We start from the raw sequence: 21,678 nt of genomic DNA, 5'->3' as shown, positions 1-21,678 counted from the left end.
ACAAACAAAGAATTTTACTTTGTTGATCGAATTTGGAATTAACAACTCAATTACTTTATAGGTAAAGTTACCAGTTTATTGCCTTGCTTACATAAGACATCAAGCAAATTCAACAAAATGTCCACAAGAGTATCACAGAATTCTGTTAAGTCATTCTGAAATAAAAATATGTTTATGGCCACTTTATCATGGGCAAACATAAAACTTTTACCTCCATTGCACAATTCTGATAGATGCTCGACATGCTGGTGTTCTGAGAAGAACCATGGTCTGATTTTTCAAAGTCCTGCCCTTTTATGCTTCTTGGAAATGGAAGCTCACCTGGAGAGAAGTAACCATCATAATACATTATGTATGAAAATGCCCTTATTCTTTGTAAATGCGTACTGAAGTATAAAAGGGGGATGTATCATGAAGTCTGCAATTTATTTTCAAATGGTTCAGTATAAAATATATATATGTATATATATAAAGTTACCAATAGTTAACTAAATCTACGTTGAAAATATGTAATTGTTCACTATATTCTTTAACTTCTTGGGACATTTGAAAATTTTTCATAATAGAAAGTTGGATAAAATAAGTAGAATTACAATTTAAAAAAAAGCACAGAGCTAAGAAATTTCAGCAATACAGCCCAGGGACTCTCAAACTCTGATATGTATCTAATTCGCCTGGAGAGCTAGTTAAAAATACACATTTCTAAGGCCCGACCCCACAGATTCGGTCTCAAACATTTTAGCCTAAGACTTGGACGTTTGTATATATTTTTAAGCAAGTTCCTCAGGTGATTCTGAAACACACTAAAAGTTCAAGAATTAATGATATAATTCACAAATATATACAACTAAAAATAAAATCAGTTAAGTGACTGCAGTACTTGTAGATCATATAAAAGAACAGTGAGAGAGTGGCATGGTTCTATTAACAAATGAGGCATATTGTATGTGTGGTGGGCGGAGGGAAGGGTATAGGTATATACATGAGGAGAGAGGACAATCCTTCCCAATACCTGTTGAGTAATGCGGTTTTCCTACATCTCCACTGCTGCTGCTACTGCCAAGGCTTGTGTTGCTCTGGGTAAGTTCACTGGGGACCAACCCTGAGATACTTGTGTTAGGTGGTATATTCTCCCCCAAAATATGGTCTTCGAGGCCAGCTGGGAAGCTATAATCTCTATTAGTTTCCTCCTTTAATTGAAAAGAATAAAATCATAGACACATATGTAATACCTTCTCCAATGAGAATATATTTACTCCACCCTTTTCAGAATTAAATGCCCCTATTTTGCTTAAATCATCAACTCCATATTTTTCAAAACCTGAACTCGTCTATTATTTGGAATTTCCCTTCCAAATTCTAAAACACTCAAGCAATGACCTGTAATACTTTAAGACTGTGTTGTGTCCCTCGTGTATGTTTGGGGTATGGGGGTGGTCTGTCAATATTCAATATCATAAAATGAAGGAACTCCAGGAGCTGTCTTCAGTAGCATCAGAGACAGTAACAGAGATCAAATAAGAGCTTTAGCATCAGACACAGCCAGACTGATCTTGGCTCTCCATCACGTATTAGGTATGTGACCTTAACTTCTCTAACTATTAACTATTAATTATTGTCTGAAAAAGATGGATAATGAGTCCTTTAAAATAAGGTGGTTGTAAAAATTTCAGCTGACAATAGATTGTTCAGAATAACAATCATCAATATTAGAGGCATAAAGCATGAATAAAGTTCTGAACACTAATTCTTGACCACTGTGATTGACACTTCAGTTTAAATTTTAAAAAAATTCAATAATCAGTTTCCTTTTTAGTTTTTGCTTTAAAGAAGACTTGTCTTCTCTTATAAAACCATGTTAAATGATTTTAAAAAACTTAAATACGAATATGTAAAACAGGAAATAAAAGCACTTATAACACCAACAGAGTATAACCGAAATCTTAATGTATATATCCTTGTAGTCCTTTTAAAATATGCATAGTACATTTTTACAAAATATGAGTTAAGCTATTCTCATGTAACTTGTCATTAAATTTTCTGTATTATTTAAACTCCTTTAACCTAATCTAACTTATTGATATACTATTACATATTTAGTAAATCTTCTATCGCTTAAACATTCAGAATGCTTTACATTGATGAATTCCCTTGAGCTATTTTTACACATATCCCTAATTTTTTTCCTCTAGATTAAATTCTAGTTTAAAGTTATGAAAATTTTATAGACTTTATTCATTCCTTCCTTTGAAAATATTAGGTATGTCCTATTTGCTTTTGCCAGGCACTGGTATCAAGACTATAGCAACGAAAAGAAAAGAAAGATTTTAACTTGTAACCACTTAGAATATATTCCAAGTCCACATTACTCTGCATAAAGTGTTTTTTAACACTGTTAGATAAAATTTCAAATATAAAATGGTTGTGTTTTTGGGTTTTTTTTCACATAATGCCAAGTTAAGGGACTCTTGAAGCCAGCTTATTTTGTCTTTCTTTAACTGACCTTGTAAGCTCTTTAAATACAAATGCAATTTGTCTTATAAAACTCAACAATGTACTTTTAATTCAATGAAGTCTGCCTATAGAATAAAGTTTTCCTTCAAATGGTATACAAGTCTTATTTGTCCAATTTAATTTCCTGTCTATACTTCCTATTTACAACTTTAGCAATCTGAAATCAACTATATTATCTTGAAAGTGCATGTTTTAAGACTTCATGCTTTTTTCATTATTCTCAGATACACCTTTTGCCACCTTACCATTTAGACTAACCAAAAACTTTAAATTTATCCATCAAAAGCAAACTTAGATATAACCTGCTTTGCTCTTTTTGGACAGTCTCTACAGGAACCTCTTCCAAGATACTGCTCCCTTCTTTGCTACTATGGTGGTAAAGAGCAAAGACTGCACCCGATCTCTCAAACTTCAAATTCTAGTTTTGCCAGTTACTAGTTATGTAACCTGGAGAAGTTAATTAACCTCTCTGAATCTCAGATACTTCATCTAAAAAATGAGGATAAGTGTAGTACCTACCTACCCATGTGGTTGCTATAAAAATTAAACAAATATATATGTGTACATATACAGTCATGTGTCAAAACAGATATAGTTTAAGACAGTACTAAGAACAATGCTAACAATAGTGAACATTATAGATGTTTGTCTTTTCTAGTAAAGTACTAAAATTCTTTGACTATAATGGTGAAGTTTTAATTAACATTTTTGTATAAAACGAGCAAAATTTCCTCACTTCTATTTTCATAAGAAGATCTAATGATTTTCTTTATAATGGTTTTTAAAAGAATTATCAGTTTTTGTTATGCAGTATGGAACCTAAGTTGTAGAGTGATTTCATATGTATTAAAGAGATAACATAGGTAAAGGTTACTTAAAAACTGAAGTGCTATGCAAACATAACACGGCATCATTATTAAATTCAGACATTAATCATTAGTACTTTCAAAAAAATAAACTTCATGTGTTAGTTTGGACTGATCGATGGAATTATAAAGTAGTCCTGATATTCTATTTCTTCATTATTAACTTCCTTATCTGTATGTTCAAGTCATTTCAATAGGATATGCATTAAAATATAAAAACCAAAGTTACTAGAAATCTCTAAACAATTTGTACATAAGAAAATACTACAAACGTTCCAATATCAGACAGACTACACAAAAAACATCTTACCTCATCATCTGAGTAGTTGTAAGCAGATGCTACAGCTACCCACATCTTACTGGCTACTGTCGCTGCTTGTTTCATACCAGATTTTAGGACATCTATCTTGGGCCCTGAGAGTATATTATCCAGCTTTAATCCTGACAAAGAATTTACCACAGAACCCAATGAGCCGTGTGGTGAAGAACGCACCAGAGCTGATAAAGAAGTCGAACGTTCTTTATGACCTCGAGAGGGAGTCTGCTGCTTGAAACGCCCAGTAAAAGTTTTAGATCTAGACACTGCAGGGGAGCCCTTTTCACTTTCAGGATTTTCCTGTGCCGGCGGACCATGATCTAAAGGTAGGCTTGATCTCCTCTCTAAAGGGTGAACAAATGCAGTGGTAGTGCCAGACTCTTTGTTTCCCTCTCCATGTAATTCCATACTAGAAGATTTGCTACCCAGGGGACTCTTTAGGTTCATATAGTTTTCGATTTCATCAGCCAGATTTCGTGCAATAACTGGAGAAAACATCTTATCTTCAGACTCAGGAGTTTTTTCTCCTATGCACTCAGTGGCTAAAAGAGACAAAGGATCTAGTCCAGTTTCAACGTCTTCCCTCTCAACAGCTTTAGCAACACCATATAAACTACTTCTTTTATTTATTACATCTTTGGATCCTGCTTTCAAGTCTATGGGCTGATTACTGTCAGTTTGTAGACTATCATGTGTATCCTTTGTCATAGTAATTTTAGCTATACTGTCATCAATCACAGGTTCTAAGAGCTCTTGGCTTTCCTCCAGCATCTCTAACACTGAAGATCTGTGCTCAATATCCCAAGTGCTTTCAGACACACGAGTCCTAGTATCACCGAGATGACAGCTAACACTCTCAAAGCTATGGGTTCTTGGGATATGAAGAGGAGAAGTCTTAGGACACGTCAGTGCTGCTGTGAGAATCTTGGCATCTGCTCCCATCATGATAGCCACTTCACTTGAATTCAAATCCAAACTGCTCTTCTTAAACAACATTCCTGCTCGGCTTTCAGAACTAAAACTACAACTCCTCCCTGGAAAATGCTTTTGTCTTTTTTCTCCTCTATCACCATTCTTGAGATTAGTAACTTCATCAAAGACTGCATCTTCAACTGAATCTTGAGTAGAAAATAGTACATTTGATGTACTACCTAAAAGGGAAATATAATATTAAAAGAGAATCTGTTTTCTGATGTAACTTTTATTAAAAACTTTATTTTCTGATTTTTTAAAAGAGACACATACTCAGAGTAAAAGCTTCAGGAAGTTTAGAAGGTAAAAGAAAATATACAGAAAAAAAGTACAACAACAAAAAAAACCCCTCCATTTAATCCTGCCTCTCAGAGCTAACATTTTAATATATAATCTGCCTTTCGTCTTCTATGCATATACATACTTAAAAAAAGATCACGCAATATATGCTGTATATATCTGTATTTTTCACTAAAATACATCACATTTATCAATATAGATCTATGTCTTACATTTTAAGAGTTTTACATTCAATTTAAGAAATATATTCTGCATTAAATAACAGATCTAAAAAGAAAAAAAATTTCTATCTCAGCTTTCACATATCTAATTCAATAAATATTTGCCAGGAATCTACTCTGCACAAAGCAAATTCATAATCATGGAGGAATAATATATTTGCTATAGCCAAAGCCTTACTGCTCACAAAAAAAAAAAAAAAAAAAAAGCCCCAAAGTAAAGAATCTAGAATAGAGTGCTCAAAATGAGCAAACTCCAAGAAGGCTGATAAAAAAGGAGTAGCTAAAAAAATTTTCAGATATATTCATTCCTTCAACAAACATCTGAATGCCTACTACCATCCACTATGTGAGGTGCTAGGAATACAATGGCAAATAAAACCGACATGATCCCAGCCCTCACAGGTTAATACTGTTTGACCAGGCAGAACGAAATTATGCCAGTGGCTGTAGGAACCACACACAAGCCCCTCAACCCATGGGGGAAGCGAGCAGTCTTTTACTTTTTGCTACCATTCAATTTTTTCCACTCCAAAACCAAAAGCTATTTCCTATTTGAATTATTATCTGAACTTAGGTCTACCCATTCATATTTAGGATGATCATTTGTTTTTTAAAACACATAATGTCCTGGAACATTTGGGGGGAAAGTTTTTGAGAAGCGCTTAAATTTTCCAAATTGACTTCAAGCTTCTCTTTAATCTTTCAAATTGGTACCAATATCAATTAAACAAAACTAATAATAAGCATTAAGAGATATTTTTAAGCTTTTAAAGGAATTATATTAGCCTATTTTATAACTCCAAAGATTGTTGAAAACTTTGAAAACTTTTATCAATATTTGAGAAACAAATATTGGTTCTCACAGTATCCAAGTATTTAGCTGCACATTTTGTTCAATTTTAAAATAAATTTGACTGATTTATTGGCAAAAGCCCCATTACCACTTCCTTCTTTCTTAATAAAATAAATCTTTCTAAATTAAGGTGTAACATGGCAATAAGATGAGTAAAAGGGAAGAAAACACACCAGTCTCCAGACCATGTTTATTTTAATATTTTGAGAAGATACTAATAAACCTTTCATGAAGAAAACTCTGCCCTCCTTTTTTTTTTTTTAACCTGCTATCAACAGGTTTGGAAAATGGGATATAGAACATATATACCTATTATTTTCTCAAAAAACTTTCACTCCATCTCTTGAGCACTACCCATCCCCCACAAAAAAATAAACCGAACTTAGTATCACAGCAAATACAAAATCATATACTTAGATGTATGCCTTAAGGGTACTTGGGAGGCTATAACATAATTGAAAGTAATAAACTCAAATTCAAGGGAATTTGTTGTTATTTGTAATAACAACAGTTATTATAAATACTTGACCATGTATAAGAAGTGGCTCAGGGTACTTATAATAACTGGGCCAAAATTAAAGGATCACTGGTATTTTATGTAGCGAGTAAGTAATGTCAATCTATTTTTTTCTATTCCCTTCAGTGACAAGAATTATCCTATTATAATAAGCCCCCTGGAATGTGATCACATCACTGCCTCTCTGTTCTTGATAAGTATAGGAGGCCCTATAGTCACCTCTCATTACCTATCATGAGGAAAGACGACCAAACTAAGAAGAAACACTATAAGAAAAGGTATTCCAAATAACAATTAAACACTCTAAATATCCCTCCTTTTAAAAATTAAATATCTTAAATAACTATTTTAACTCCTTCTTTAGCCCATTTATAAGATTTAAACTTACTTCTGGCTCTTCAGTATGTTCATTACAGTTAAGTCAATGACGTAATGACATTAAAGACATACACATATATCTGTAGAAGTATATTTTAAATATTTAATAACCAATATGTAAAGACTCACCAGTGCTACTTTTCCTGCCATTGACGTCGAACACACCAGATGGAACTTTCACGATACTGCCACCCCACGCAGGAGGCTCAGCAGGGCTCTGTGGCTCTCCGCTGGGTTGTGAATGTTTTGCCACAACAGCAGAGACATCGCACACCTCTGGAGGAAAAAAAGGACTGGAATGCTGTCATTCTTACTTTTGCCAATACTGAACAGAAACCATATATTGATTTTAATACATTCTATGTAGTTTTTTCCCCCTAAGTGTGGGGTAAAAACATGACTATTTTATTACTGATTATGTGATTTACTTTATGCCATAAATGTTGCCAGTCCTGAATGTAATAAGAACTTTACTTTAGCATTCAATAATCCTAACTCAAGAATCCTTGAGTGAATAAATTAAATCTTTGGCCTTCAGTTATATTCCTCATCACTTGCCAAGTAGGAGAGGGGCTTGCTTCTGGAGTATAAAATAAGTGACATCATTGAAGAAAGTATACTTTTGTGTAAAAATATAGAAAGAACTTATTACCGTAAAGCCAAAATATTTCTCCATATTTCCATAAATAATTACTACAAATCATTTCTATCTCATCAATGGCTCCAATAAAATAAATAAATAAATATATATATATATAAATAAATAATTAAATAAATAAATAACAGGAAACCACAGACTACATTTAACCCCTGATGAAAAATATCCTTTCAGATATTCGAAGGACTTCTGGTAAAGGACCACTTTAAAATAAAAAGAGCACTAGAATACAAGGTTTGATGACTCAAAGTTTAGCCCTAGTTCTGTCACAAAGCAGCTATATAACTTTGGCAAATGAATACTTTAATGGGTCACAGTTTCCTACAAAATTAAGGGCTAACCTACAAAGTCTCTAAAGGTCTCTTAAAATTCTAAAATTCGGAGACTTCCAAAATCTACAGTGCATAACAGTACATAGTATCTTATAAGCTCAGATAATTTCTGGAAATTATCACTGAAATTATCAAATAACACTTTTAATTAATAAAGATATTTTTCTAAGAGAAGTTAGAAAATATCAGTACTTAACCTTCTGTTTGCACTTTTATTTTAGTTATCAATTCTCTTGCTACTTGCTCTTCAGGCACATGAATTTCTGCGTCATCCTTTATAAGTTCATCCTTAGACCCATAGCCTTGGTCAGACTGACCACCTGTGAAAAACAATGCAGGGTTACAAAGAGATGTTTTTATACACTTACAGTCCAGCTGTAAAAAGTCAAAAAGAAAATTCCACCAATCTTCACAATTAAACTTAGAGAAAAGACAAAAAAACATACAAAGCACACAAAACATTTTCAAAAACAATGATAAGCAGCAAAGAACAACAGAAACAGGAAGAGCAAAACTAAAGACAATTACAAATTTGAAAGCATTAAACCTTAATTTCCTCATCTGTAAATTAACAGATTCTAACAAGATATCCTGAAAAGTTTCTTTTGGACTGTGTCACAGAATGCTACTTTTGTGTAAGAAGAAATAAAACATATATCTGCTTACTTTTAGGGAAAAAAAAAAACAGGAATAATAAACCAGAAAGCAGTAAAACTGGTTACCTACAAGGCATGTGGCAAAACAGGATGGAAGGGATAGAGAGAGAGAAAATTTCTCTAAATATGGCTTATTATATTGTTTCTACTTTTGGAACTATATTAACTTCTATATATTCAAAAAAATCAACAGAGGGGGATGGGGGAAAGGGGAAGTATCTAAAACTGAATATAAACAGAAACAAATGAAACAAACTGTATTTCATATGAATAACATAACCACACTGAAAGGATGTGGGAGGACTAATCCAAGGAATTTTGGAACACATTATTTTGACTATATACCTAAGCCTGGGGGAAAACAGTCAAATCCTCAACTCCTTAGGAGGTTTGCTTCTCACAAGCGAATGGGTGTAGGAATTCTCAAACTATTTTATGTGTACTATAGAACTCAGCAAATGAGTAAATGTGATAATGTTGTTGGGAGCCAAGATTCTTTCTGTGGAAGAGAGATTTTTTTAAAAAATGGAATGAAGGAAGGCAAAGAAAAATCTGTGGGGTTGATTTGGAATTAGCAGTATTTCTACAATATATATACATATTTTCTAGCTCTACTAAAAAAGCCTAGAAGCAGTAACACCTTGGTAGTGGTAAGTACACCTAGAGCTCAGGTCTTGGTTTCTAAAATCTATTGCCCATTAAAAGGAACCTAGGATCCTTGAAGAAATGGCTCATTCCAGAGCTCAGGCAGGGAAAGTATAAGTCAGGAACATTTTATTGTGCAAGAAAGGGAACCTGAAGGATGTACAATAGACTACCATCTTATAAATGCAGAGGAAGGATAAAGCTGGCAAAACCACCAATTTATAACCACCAGAGTAAAGACTGGTTCAGGCAAAAATCATCGATGAATGCTAAACTTGAAGGAGAAAGTGTGATGAGAAAGAGGATATTATTGCTTAGTCTTGTAGTGTCTCCTCAGAGATAGCTTATTATCTGCAAGGGGGAGAATAGTAACTAAGAGAAACTAAACACTGAGACCAGTGATCAGAACTAACGTCACCAAAGAGGGGCAGACAGACACTGTGTGCATCTGCAATGTGATAATCTGAGAAGGACACAATATCGCTTTTGTAGTAGAGCCATGAGTGCATAACCTAATCTAATCACATGGAAACATCAGACAAGCTCAAATTGGGAAGAATTCCACAAAATACCTGGACTGAAGTCTCCAAAAAGGACAAGGTCATGAAAGACAAAGAAAGGGTGAGGAACTGTGCCAAGTTAAAGAAGACTAAAGAGAGGGAGTTAAAGTACCTCAAAGGACATTATGATAATTGACAAAAATGGAATATAGACTAGAGATTAGTTTATCGATATTTTCCTGAATTTGGTAACTATATTGTGGTTATGTAAGGGAAAATACCACTGAATATTAAGAAGTAACAGGGCAAGATGTAAACCTACTCTCACATGATTTAGAAAAAAAAAGTGTATATGTGTATAAAAAGAAAATGATAAAGCAAATGTGGGTGAATTGAGATTAAAGTTATTCAAGAGTTCTCTGTACTATTCTCGCAACATTTTTATTAAGGTTAACAGTAGCTCAAAATAAATTTTTTTTAAGTCTATTTTTGCTTTAAACTTCTATCATCTAAAACCAAAACTGGATGGGGAGCACAGCATAGGGAATACCGTTGCCAGTAATGTAACGGCTATGGGTAAAGCCAGAGGGGTGACAGAGTTATTGGGGGGATCTCTTCATAAACTATATAAATGTCTAACCAATGTACCATATACTTGAAATTAATAATAAAATAAAGTAAAATGCTAAAAAAAACAAAACAAGACTAAGACCAGTTACTAGAGAATCTTTTTATACAGGATGTCAATGAAAATCACATACAACAAAAAATACTGTGTCTAATACTTTCTACTACCACTTATTAAGCTGCCACTCAGACTGAGTTGACCATATAACAAAAGAACTAAACTTCTTTAAATACTGCTATTTAGAATGATTAATTTCAGTCACATTTTTATTGGCCCCTTCAGAAAGTCTGGTCAAGCACTGTGATGCCATGAAAGGACACTAGACTGGAAACTGAGTAAACTGATTAAACCAGATACACTCTTCAACGAGCTAAGCAATTCAATATCAGGTACCAAGTGGAAAGATTCTACAAGATAGTCCTTAATGAAAAGGGTAACTTAAGCATCTGGGCTGCGAGTCTCCAAAAGTATCAAATGACATCACCAGAAACTCTACAGAGATATATAATCACTGTAAATTCAGTACCGGGTCTTCAGCCATCTGAAACGCAGCTGAAAAGAAATATATGGAAAAGGGATCTGAAGTTTCTTCCCCAACTACTGGAATCTTTATGTCAATTACTCAGGTTCGCTAGGAGCTCACTTTTTCTATTAAAGAAGAGAAGTTTAAAAATCTAGAGGTATATTGGGGGTGGCTCCATGTTGTAGTGGTTAGCATGTCTGCTTTACACACAGAAGGTTCCTGCCTGGGTTCGCGCCCCAGGTGTAGCCACGGACCATACCCCAGGTGCGCCAGGCCAAGCCCTGGATGCACACTGCGAGTACGTGGGGGGAGTCACCCCGCCTTCAGAGATCCAGTTCTTAAAGGGAGATGGCAACATCCATAGGTCAAGGGTGGAGGCGGAGGGATGGGGGCAGGGAGGGATAAAGAGGGAAAAAAAATCTAGAGGTATAGAAGAGTATTTTTTATTATTATTATTATTATTATTATTATTATTATTATTATTCCTGGTGAAATGGTTTCATACCACAAAATTATTTTCTTGGCTTTTCATAAATGCAATCTATTTCTTTTACATAAGTATTAGGGAAAAATACAGGAGGGAGTAAGGTGGTTTTAAAATGAAACTCTCATAAAAATTCTACTTGATAAAAGAAAGTTAATTTACAAATAGGATTATAACTTAGCCTTATGTTGACGTTAAAGGGTTTATACATGCTTTGGTTATTATGGGGGTAGCTTTTAGCATAAGAATCCAGCAGATCAGTTTTAGCAAGCAAAAACCACCTCCAGCTGGTATACTGAAATCTTTTATTCCTATAAAACAATTTGACACAATAATGCTATAAACCAACCTCAAAATAATTAGAGCAAGACACGGTATATTTTCAAATAAGATAACACATATGCTTGCAAACTGATCATCAAATGTCAGCTGGTTATTTTTAGTAGTATATATATATATGATTATATTTATTTGAAGGAGAAAAAGAAAACTAAAACTGCTTTCCACTGGTAACAATACTTAAAATACAACAAAAAGTCTCTTCCCCCACCCTTGCATGTCAGAAAAATTTAACCTAGTAAATGGGAAATTACCTGAAGTAGTTAACATTCAAGGGTAGAATTAATGCACACGTGTATCCATAGCTTCACGTCATACAAGTCTGTCTGCACCCCCACACCATGACAGCCAAGGACAGATGCAGCACCAAGAAACAGCACAGAGCAAAAAGCAGAGCAACAAAGAGCAGAGAAAAGGAAACTTCAGTCATTGAGACAAGTTCATCAGATGAAGCACAGGAATTAGAATTCTTTTTAAAGAAAAGCTTGAGATATTAACAATAACAACAACAAAAAAGAAAAACAACGCAAGAAGAAGAATGTAGAACACACATATATCTGCTCAATGTGCTCCTTTAAATTACATTTACTTCTACCTTCAGATGACAAAGGGTATGCCTGCAGTTTTATACATAAAGTAGCATCAGTAGTTTCACAGATTTAAAAAAGTGCCATTTGAAGTAATGACTATGCAGAGGTTATTTTTTGTAAAACTATTTTCTTCCCTCTTCAATATTCAATCTCAAATCTTTAATAAATATTTCCCTCTTAATAAAAAAAAATTGCAAGTTTTGTCAGTAATATTCAAGTTCCTCAGCTCACAATCTCTAATGATTCTATCACATACTTTCACAAATTAATGATGAACAAATACAAAGAAGCTCCACGCTAAAGCCTTTTGCACAGTACTCCAGAGTTAATTTTATATGACAGAAAATTAAATGAGCCGCAACCAGAGGAGTAATTTCTTCCCTTATTTACATATAGTATTTTTGAAGTACTCATATTGCACAAACTCAAGAAAGGAGGGGAAAAGCTTTTTAAAAAAAGTAAGAATTAACATGAGAGTAAGTGAAGGGTTAGTAAAATATAGATTTAGTACCTGTGCTAGAGTGATTATCAATGGAATCAAGCCTGATTAAATCTCTGACGAAGACTGTGTGCTCCCCATTGTTAGCATCGTTAGAACTATCCACGCTACCGTGGCTCACCGTGTCCCCATCACTTCCACCTGTGGCATTCTGAGGAGCTAAAGATAAGGACAACAACAGTTCAATAACTCATGCACTGATAATCTCTGAAACTAAACATGAATGACCCACGGTTCATTTAAAATTGCAGAATACTTTCTGAATTAGTGGGGGGTGGAGAGGTTCGATTAAGGTAATTTGTCTTTAGTTGTATATAAAAATATCGACCAGAATCTCATTAAAGTTTTCTACATCATATAATTAAAATTCATATACCTATGAAGCTTATGGTTTAGCAAGAAAGTATCTTTCCAGTCACATGTATTACCTGATATTGAGGAGACCTGTAACTTTTGCACGGTCTTTTTAAGCGGCTGCCTAAATTGTGCCAAGCCATGTACCACATTCCGTACCTTCGTCCATAAGAAGATACCGCTGCGGGTACTGCTAGGCCACGGGCTCTCCAAAACTACCTAAAGGTAAACAAAAGCAAAAATAATAATTTTTAGGAACAAGTGATTTTTAAAAATATAAATACAAATGCAAATGCAACACATATATAAAAATTATACCCCAAAATATCTAAAGGAAGGTATAAAAAATTATCAATCTTTAAAAAAAAAATTATCTTAATAAGCAGCATATATTGCCTAATGTTAGTCCTACTTACCTTATTATAATAACCGTAAGTAATTGCATTTGGTTTTATGTTAGCAGTTTTCATTTCAAATAAGACTCTCACTGCTAAAACAGGATGCCCCCAAAGTCCACAAAGCTGCATTACTACTCGATAGCACACCTAACAAAAAATGACATCAAAGCAAAAGTAGTTAGCATATTAGTCCATCTGTGACTCGTAAATATTTTTAAATGACTTCATCCAATTCTTCTCAAAGTTATTAAGCACTATTTTCTCTTTTGTTCTGGTTTGAGTCCCAATAAGTTATTTTTAAAACCTATTCATTAATGGAAGTACCAGCATTATTAACTATTTCACAAAAGACCTATGAGTCATATGTGTGCCATTTGTTAGTAACTAAGTTTACACAAAGAGAATGACTATTAGTCTCCAAAATTTGAGAAGGAATTCATTTTTAAAATCGAGTATGATTAAAATAGCTCTCTCCCAAACTGTGTTTTATATTACACATTAAAGGATTTAAAGGCAGCATTCTCCAGGATGCCTACATAACAAAAAGGATTCTGTAAACCTATGTCTTAAAAAAACTGTGAGAAGTTAGAAATACTGTAACATAATATGTTTATTCAGGGGAGAGGGGCTAGATTTGGTCATAAGAGAACGAGTCAAGTGGGTTCTCTTAAAAGTTAGAATCTTACATATTTAGAAGATAGCAGAAACCTCAAAGAATGAAACAAGAATCTCAAGGACTCCAGGTGAGCTAATTTATAAAAATAGTGACAGGGCAGCCACAGACTTTTTATAATAAATAAACAGCTTAATTTGAGAATAAAGAAATATATAGAACACACTCCTCTTGAGACTTTTAAAATGTGCTGTTTGTAATAAGAGTTGGTTAACAACTATGAGTATCATAAAGCCAGGTTGCTCTTTCTACTGAATAGGGAAGTAAAAAGATTTGAGAAAGGATATTTTATTCAAGAAAACAGAAGAAATGAAATATGAAAAGAGAATTGAAGAGGCAGAGGATCACAAAGATTAGTACCATGAAGACAGAAATGCAGAGTATAATTTAGGAGCAGAAGGAGGTCAGAAACTGTTCAGGGAACTCTATAAATGACTAGGTTAAAGGCATTTTACAAAACTACGTGAATTAGAAACAATTGAGAGAACTAGGTAAGCTGTAAGAAGGGATGAAGAAGAATGTCACACAAGAGGGTTCTTCAAATATCTGAAGAGTTGGCACATAAAAGAGGGAGTAGTTTGCGCCAACTCTAAAAAGCCACAGGGAGGCAGAACTGATCTCAACATAAAACACACACACTTTATAACAATTAGAGCCAATTCAAACAGGTAAGGTGCTATGTTACAAACTTTCTACAGAGCATCTCAGCTCTAAGTTGAAGTTGTACTAAAGAATCTCAAGGTCTTATTCAATTCTAAAGAAATCACTTTTTATGTCAAATTGGAATTAATCTGAATTCTAGAATGAATTTATTCTGAAGCCTGCAAAATGTTCCCCCAACCTTCCAAGTTTACTTGTAAGAGCCAGGCACCAAACTAAAGAAATAGTAATAATGACACGGATATCATCTTCCAATTTTGTTGCCTATAACATGACATCTTTGGATATCTGTGGTAGATAAAAGGTGGCCACCAACTCTTTGCCACTCCTCCCATTGACAGGTGTATGTCCTCCTTGAATTGAGGGAGAAGGGCTTAGGAGATTGCATGATGAACAGAATTTGGCCTAAGTGAAATTTACCAGTTTTCAAGCTTAAGACTTAAGAAACTATCAGTTGCCACTTCCTCTCTTTGAAACAAATGCTCTTGGAGCACTAAGCTGTCATGGAAAAAGCCCAAGTACCACATGGAGAGGTCCAATAGCTACCTGGAGGGAGAGGGGCCCACCTGAGCCCAGCCTTCTAGTCAACCTTGCCAAGGTATCTGGCTGGCATTTGAGTTAAGCTATCCTGGACCCTCTAGACCAGACCAGCTATCAACTGGTTATAACCAAGTGATTCTAGTTAATGCAAAGTGAGGCAGAAAATTCACCTAGAATACTTCTTCCTGGATTCTCAGCAAATAAAAGATTTAATAAAATGATTGTTTTAAGCTATTAAGTTCTGGAGTGGTTTGTTACTCAACAACATATAACAGTATCTGTTAGACTAATGAAATATAGAAATAAGCATGACATAAGTATTTCATTTTCATTAAAAATTCAGTAAATAGTATTAAAAGCAAAAAGCACTATGCATTTTAATTTTAAATCAGCCTAGGTGGCATAATGCTATCTCTGGGTTTTCTAAGAGTTTTATTTTAAAATCTAGGTATTACAACTTCTACAAAGTTAAAATACATCTTAAATATAAAAATTAACTATCCGAATAATTTTTTTAAAACACTAAAATGTATGAGATACAAAACATTCATTCTAATCAAGTACTTTAATTTCCAAGTAGTTTTATAAACATCAGATGATAGAAAATGTAATCAAATGAGAATGGATATGTTAGTACTGGTTTTATAACATTTTTATCTTAAAAGCTTTTATAATGTACAGATAATAGAGAAAAATGAGTTTCGGTGTGCCCACAGCATGATCAAATCTTAATATTGTAGATTCTGTATTAGTTTGATATTTTTTAAAGAAAAAAATTATTGTTATTGCTGAAGCCTATAATGAGCGGTCTTCAGTCCCATTTCTCTTCTGTCCTTGCGCTCTCTTCTTCCCCCCAGATATCCATTACACTGAATTTTCATTTCAACTTCATTTTAAATTTTAATCTAGTTCTAAATATCATTTATAATGATTTTAAGACCAAAAATAATTTTAAAGAGAAAAACGGCAAAGAGAAAGGCTAAATAAGTGATTCAGTTTCTTCAACCATTAACTGGATAATATCACTACCTATCTTTTAGGATGGTTCTAAGGTTTAAGAGAGATAATGTATGTAAAACTTTTAGCACATCATTCACTGAGTGCTTACTATGAGCCAGGTACTATTCTAGGCATGTTATGTTCATTAACTGATTTAATCCTCAAATTAACCTTTGAGGAAGGTACTATTATAAGCTACATCAGTGAGGCAATTTTGTCCTCCAGATGACATCTATCAATATCTGCAGACATTTTTTTATTGCCATGGAAGATGGGGATGGTTACTACTAGCACTTAGTGGGTAGAAGCCACTGAACATCCTATTAAACATCCTACCATGTACAGGACAAGCCTCCACAATAAATAATTATGTAGGCCAACATGTCAATAGTGCCAAGGTTGAGAAACTCGGATCTACATGTCAGATATGTAATCTGAAACATACTGGTTTTATAACTCACCCTAGGATGCAGGTCCTAAGTGAAGAGCCACTTAGTAAAAGCCTATTCCCTATTTGCTTCCTGACAAAGTTATATTAAGGATAGGTCAATATTATTTTCTATTTATCAAGGGCAAACAATCTGATCTAAGAAAGAAGTCTCTGCTTTATTCCAAAGCAGTAATTTTAAATAAATATATTTAAAAACAAACAATAAGTACTAGCTCTATGAAACAGAGTAAATATTTTACCTTATTTGCTTAATGAAAATACTTAAGGACACTTTAAAGCAACTGAGATGTAAACTTTATTAAAAACACAATAATAACATTTATCTTAGTAACATTCTCAATTTGTTATACTTGCCTCATCTAGTGGATCCACATCTGTTTTCCTCATCTTAATAAGTACATCATATGCCTGCTGAAGTGCTCTGACCTTAAGATGAGAAACTCTAACATAGGCTGGGAGACAAATAAACCATAAACTGTAACAATAACTGAAGAGACACTTGGCCCATTGTGGTGGATTGGTATAACACCTCTTCGCCAATTTATGAGCTGTTTTTATCTCCTAGAAAAAGAACAAATAAAACACAGTATTTACTAAAATTCACCAGGATGGGGGTAGGGGAGTGAGAAGGAAAGGGAAGAAAATAATTTAACATAAAATCTGACTCTAAAACCAAGCATTTAATAGTTTTACATTTGTGGGTGGCTTCTTAGAGCCACGTGGTTCCTTCAACATTCATCTATAGAAGCACTTTACACTGCTCTGTAACTACTGCTTGGCAACCATGTGTCTAACAGACGAAATTCCTTAAAAGCAGAGATCATTCATATTTTTATAATGTAATGATTAATTAGGCACCCTTCACACTGAAGACACTTATATGTTTGATGAATGAAAGGGAGTTAACTATTTATATAGCCTATGAGTTCTTCAATGTCATTCTTGAAAAGTGAGTCTTCTTACTCTTCTCTCTGCTAAAGAGTTTAAGATGCCCTAAGTTGTTTCCTACAAAGATTTCCACTCTGCCCTCCTTCACCAACCTTTGTTAATTCTTTTATTGACTGATTACTTGAAAAGACCTATTCTTTTGTAGGCAACAAAGTCTGAGAAAGATCAGACATTCCTGGCTTCTGATTTTTCATTGTGATTTAGGCAGAAGACAGAATATCAAAATCACATGCTGAGTGTTATCAAACTATACATACTCCCAGAAAACAGAGAGCATTCCAGATATGTCAAACTGTTTTTGCGTGCCTTGCATTAAAGATCCCTTTGCTGGGGTTGTTCTAAAAAAAAAAAAAAAAAAATCCTAATGTATCAATTTTCTTATGATCTCTATTTCTATGAGTCTTGAAGTTATATTTGAAAACACAGTTGTTTTTCTAAGATCCTTTCCTAGCTAACCTAGAGAAAAAATTCTGGTGAAAATGAGATTTAAATGCTTAGTAGCAAAATTTTCCCATTTGAAAAACTTGCCTTTATTAAATTAGCAAGGGTAAAAATTTTTTCTCCTCAGACAACATTGAGAGAAATGTGTACTATATGAAATTAAGGAAAACCTCAGGCTACCTCTAGGATTTAGGGGACTGTACGTGAATTGGTAAAATCTGAACTAAGAATTTCATTCTGAAACTTTCCATGTTTTGTAAACCCCTCAAAATGTATGTGTATAAGAAAATGTTCAATTTTAGCTGACACCTAACTATGGCTTAACTCTTTATACCTAAATCAGATATGGTATTAAAGCAAGATGTTTAGGCTGTCCTAAGTTAACTCACTTTAACTCTTTTTAGAATGTAATATTTGGTATAAAATATATTTACATTAACCATGGGAAAAATGCAAATGAAAATCACAATGAGATACCACTTCACACTCACCAGAATGGCTATAATCAAAAAGACAAATAATAAGAATTGACAAGAATGTAGTAAAATCATAATCTTCATACACAATGTAAAATGGTGCAGCCACTTTGGAAAACAGTCTGACAGTTCCTCAAAGGTTAAACATAGAGTTACAATATGACATAGCAATTCTCCTTCGAGGCATCCACCCAAGAGAAATGAAAACATACATCCACACAAACACTTGTACACAAATGTTCACAGCAGCACTATGTATAATAGCCAAAAAGTAGGAACCACCCACATGTCCATAAATGGATAAAATGTGGTCTATATCCACACAATGAAATATTATTCCACAATAAAAATAAATGAAGTACTAGTAACACATGCTGCAACATGGATGAACCTTAAAAACATTATTATAAGTGAAAGAAGCCAGTCACAAAAGGCCACATATTATACAATTCCATTTATATGAAATGTCCAGAATAGACAAAACTACAGAGACAGAAAATAGAGTAGTGGTTGCCTAGGACTCTTGGGGATGGAAGAACTAGGAGTTAACAGCTCGGGTGCAGGTTTTCTTTTTGGAGCAACAAAAATGTTCTAAAATTAATTGTGGTGGTGGTTGCACAACACTATGAATACATTAAAAGCCAGAGTATACTTTAAATGGGTGAATTATATGATATGTGAATTACATCTCAATAAAGTTGTTATTTAAAAAGTGTATTTGGTTCCCAAGGATTCTCTTAAAGCATAAACATAAGCATTCAAAAACTTCAGCCTCTTTAAGTAGAGTTCCAAGAAATACAGTGTAGTTCATTAACAACCATCGTGGGTCTTCAAATGGTTGCTGTGAGTGATAACTCTAAACTATGAGCTGCATACCACATATACATATTTTACATTTAAATTAACATGTATTAGATAAAGAATATCTGACCTGTTTAGTTCTCTTAGCCATGAGAGCTGGACTGTTTGTAATGCTATTCCCAGTAGGGTGTCTACTAAAACAAAGTTTCAACTCCTGTGGTCTGTCAAAAAGCTTAAGGTCCAGTCTTGGAAAGTATTTGTAACTAAAATAAAAAGCAAAAATAGAACTGCTGATTTAAAATACATTAACTCTTTATATTATTCTAGAATTTAAATGAATATTTCTAAACCTCAAATACTACCAAATATTATTCCCCAAAATCCTAATATAGAAAATTTTTTTTTTCAAAACTATATAAGATATAGTTACGAGATACATGGACTACCTACACGGAAACTTACTGGCTCCTCCCCACCCTATTTGTTATTTTCGACCGATCCCTGCAAAACAGAAAACCCTGATATCTTAGTCCACATAGGAATTAATAGTCTTTGCAACAAAACTCACGTGTTCAATGATAATTTATATTAAAAAATAACATTTAGTATACTGTGTAATTTTGCTTTTCTTCATAACAGTACTTGCACTGGTAGCTAAAAAAGGGGAAAAAATCCATAATATTTTTAATTTTAGGGATATACCATAATTTAACTAATTCTTTATTGCTGGGCATTTTAAAGTTATTTCTGAATTTCTGCAATTAAATATCTTTGTACATATATCTTTGTGAATACTTTTGTTTAATTTCTTAGGATAATGCCCAAAACAGGGTTTGCTATAGTCGATGTTTATCAAGAGAATCGAAATTATTGTAATCACTACCGAATTATTTGCAGAAAGGCTATATACGAATACACTCTAATGATGTACTCTAACATAGCCTATCCTCAATACGACAGGTTAAAAATGCTTGTATTCATCATTTTAGTTTGCATTTCTTTGAACACTAGAATTTTGGCCAATTTTCTTCTAGGAGATACTGCCTTTCTCTGTTTATTTGTCAATACCTGGATTCCACTGTATAGTGATTAAGCTGAAGTAAAAAAGAATTCTATAATTAATATGCAATCAGAATAGTACAAAATAGTACTAATTAAGCTACTCAATCCCTATAGTACACTCATGATTCTTATGGAGTCCTTGTGACATATTAATTCTATATTTTTGGAAGACAGTTTATATTTCCTTTGCCCCAGATATTCTTTTAAGAATACAGCCTAAGAAAAATAACTGTATATACACAAAGATATAGATAGCAAAGAACTACAAACGAACCCACAGGAGACTAAACAAATCACAATAAATGCATGCAATGTGGTCATTCAAAATGATATGGCACAAAAATATTTATTGGTGTGGAAATGTTCAGACCATTAAAAGTAAACACAGGTTACAAAGAATATGTACAAGATGAACTTGTATTTGTTTTAAGTGTAGTAAATGCAAATTTCTGCACAAAAAGACAGGAAAGATACAATTACAAACGTCATGTACTGGTGCTAAAATGATGTGCTAGTTTTTTTATTTTCTAAGTTTATTAAACTTCGTAATGAGTCTATTAAGAAATTCTGTGAATCATCTGGCTCTATCAATTCTGCTGAATCAAAATCAACCTGAGGATAATTATTTTCTCCAATTTTTATATAAGACCTAGTTATGAAATTTACAAACTTAAGTTTAGGAAAAAAACCCTTATCTTTTTGCTGTACCTTTATTTATTTATTGTTATGTCATAATTATAACAATAAATATCAAATACATTTTAATTTCTTAAAATATCCCATCCAAATCCTATCCTTCACATTTATAATAAAGAATGATTCCTGGCCTTCTACACTGAAGTTTACTCTGACATCTTACTTATTCATTAGAATTTCACCATCTTAATATTGACAACTGCCACCCCCCCCAAAAAAAAGAAGGGGGAACCTCCTGAAAGTAAATTTTTTTCTTCTTCAGAAATCAAATTTTTAAAGATTAAAATATGGTTAAATGTTTAGGTAAGTAGTGATCAATATCTGGCTTATATTCCAACAACGCTATCCAATTCATAAATTACATTACTCAGTGAAATCTCTATAAAAT

General features: G+C 33.4%; 1 protein-coding gene across 4 annotated transcripts in view; it reads right to left on the bottom strand.

The window, feature by feature from the left end:
• Positions 1-21,678, bottom strand: part of DENND4C (DENN domain containing 4C) — an 87,322-nt gene that overhangs the window by 14,235 nt on the left and 51,409 nt on the right. For 3 of the 4 annotated variants that reach the window (XM_011365347.2, XM_023533716.1, XM_023533718.1), the window contains 10 exons: positions 19,663-19,795; positions 17,221-17,427; positions 13,562-13,690; positions 13,220-13,364; positions 12,804-12,950; positions 8,125-8,247; positions 7,067-7,213; positions 3,691-4,847; positions 1,013-1,190; positions 212-321 (listed from right to left, as the gene is read on the bottom strand). In XM_011365347.2, the coding sequence (XP_011363649.1) occupies positions 212-321; positions 1,013-1,190; positions 3,691-4,847; positions 7,067-7,213; positions 8,125-8,247; positions 12,804-12,950; positions 13,220-13,364; positions 13,562-13,690; positions 17,221-17,427; positions 19,663-19,795 (2,476 nt within the window). The remainder of the gene's footprint in view (positions 1-211; positions 322-1,012; positions 1,191-3,690; positions 4,848-7,066; positions 7,214-8,124; positions 8,248-12,803; positions 12,951-13,219; positions 13,365-13,561; positions 13,691-17,220; positions 17,428-19,662; positions 19,796-21,678) is intronic. The other variant, XM_023533717.1, reaches the window with a different exon arrangement.

The sequence above is a fragment of the Pteropus vampyrus genome, unplaced genomic scaffold (genome assembly GCF_000151845.1).
Source record: "Pteropus vampyrus isolate Shadow unplaced genomic scaffold, Pvam_2.0 Scaffold109, whole genome shotgun sequence".
Lineage (NCBI taxonomy): Eukaryota > Metazoa > Chordata > Mammalia > Chiroptera > Pteropodidae > Pteropus > Pteropus vampyrus.
Note: the sequence above shows the minus strand (reverse complement) of the source record. Positions and strands in the feature narration are given on the sequence as shown.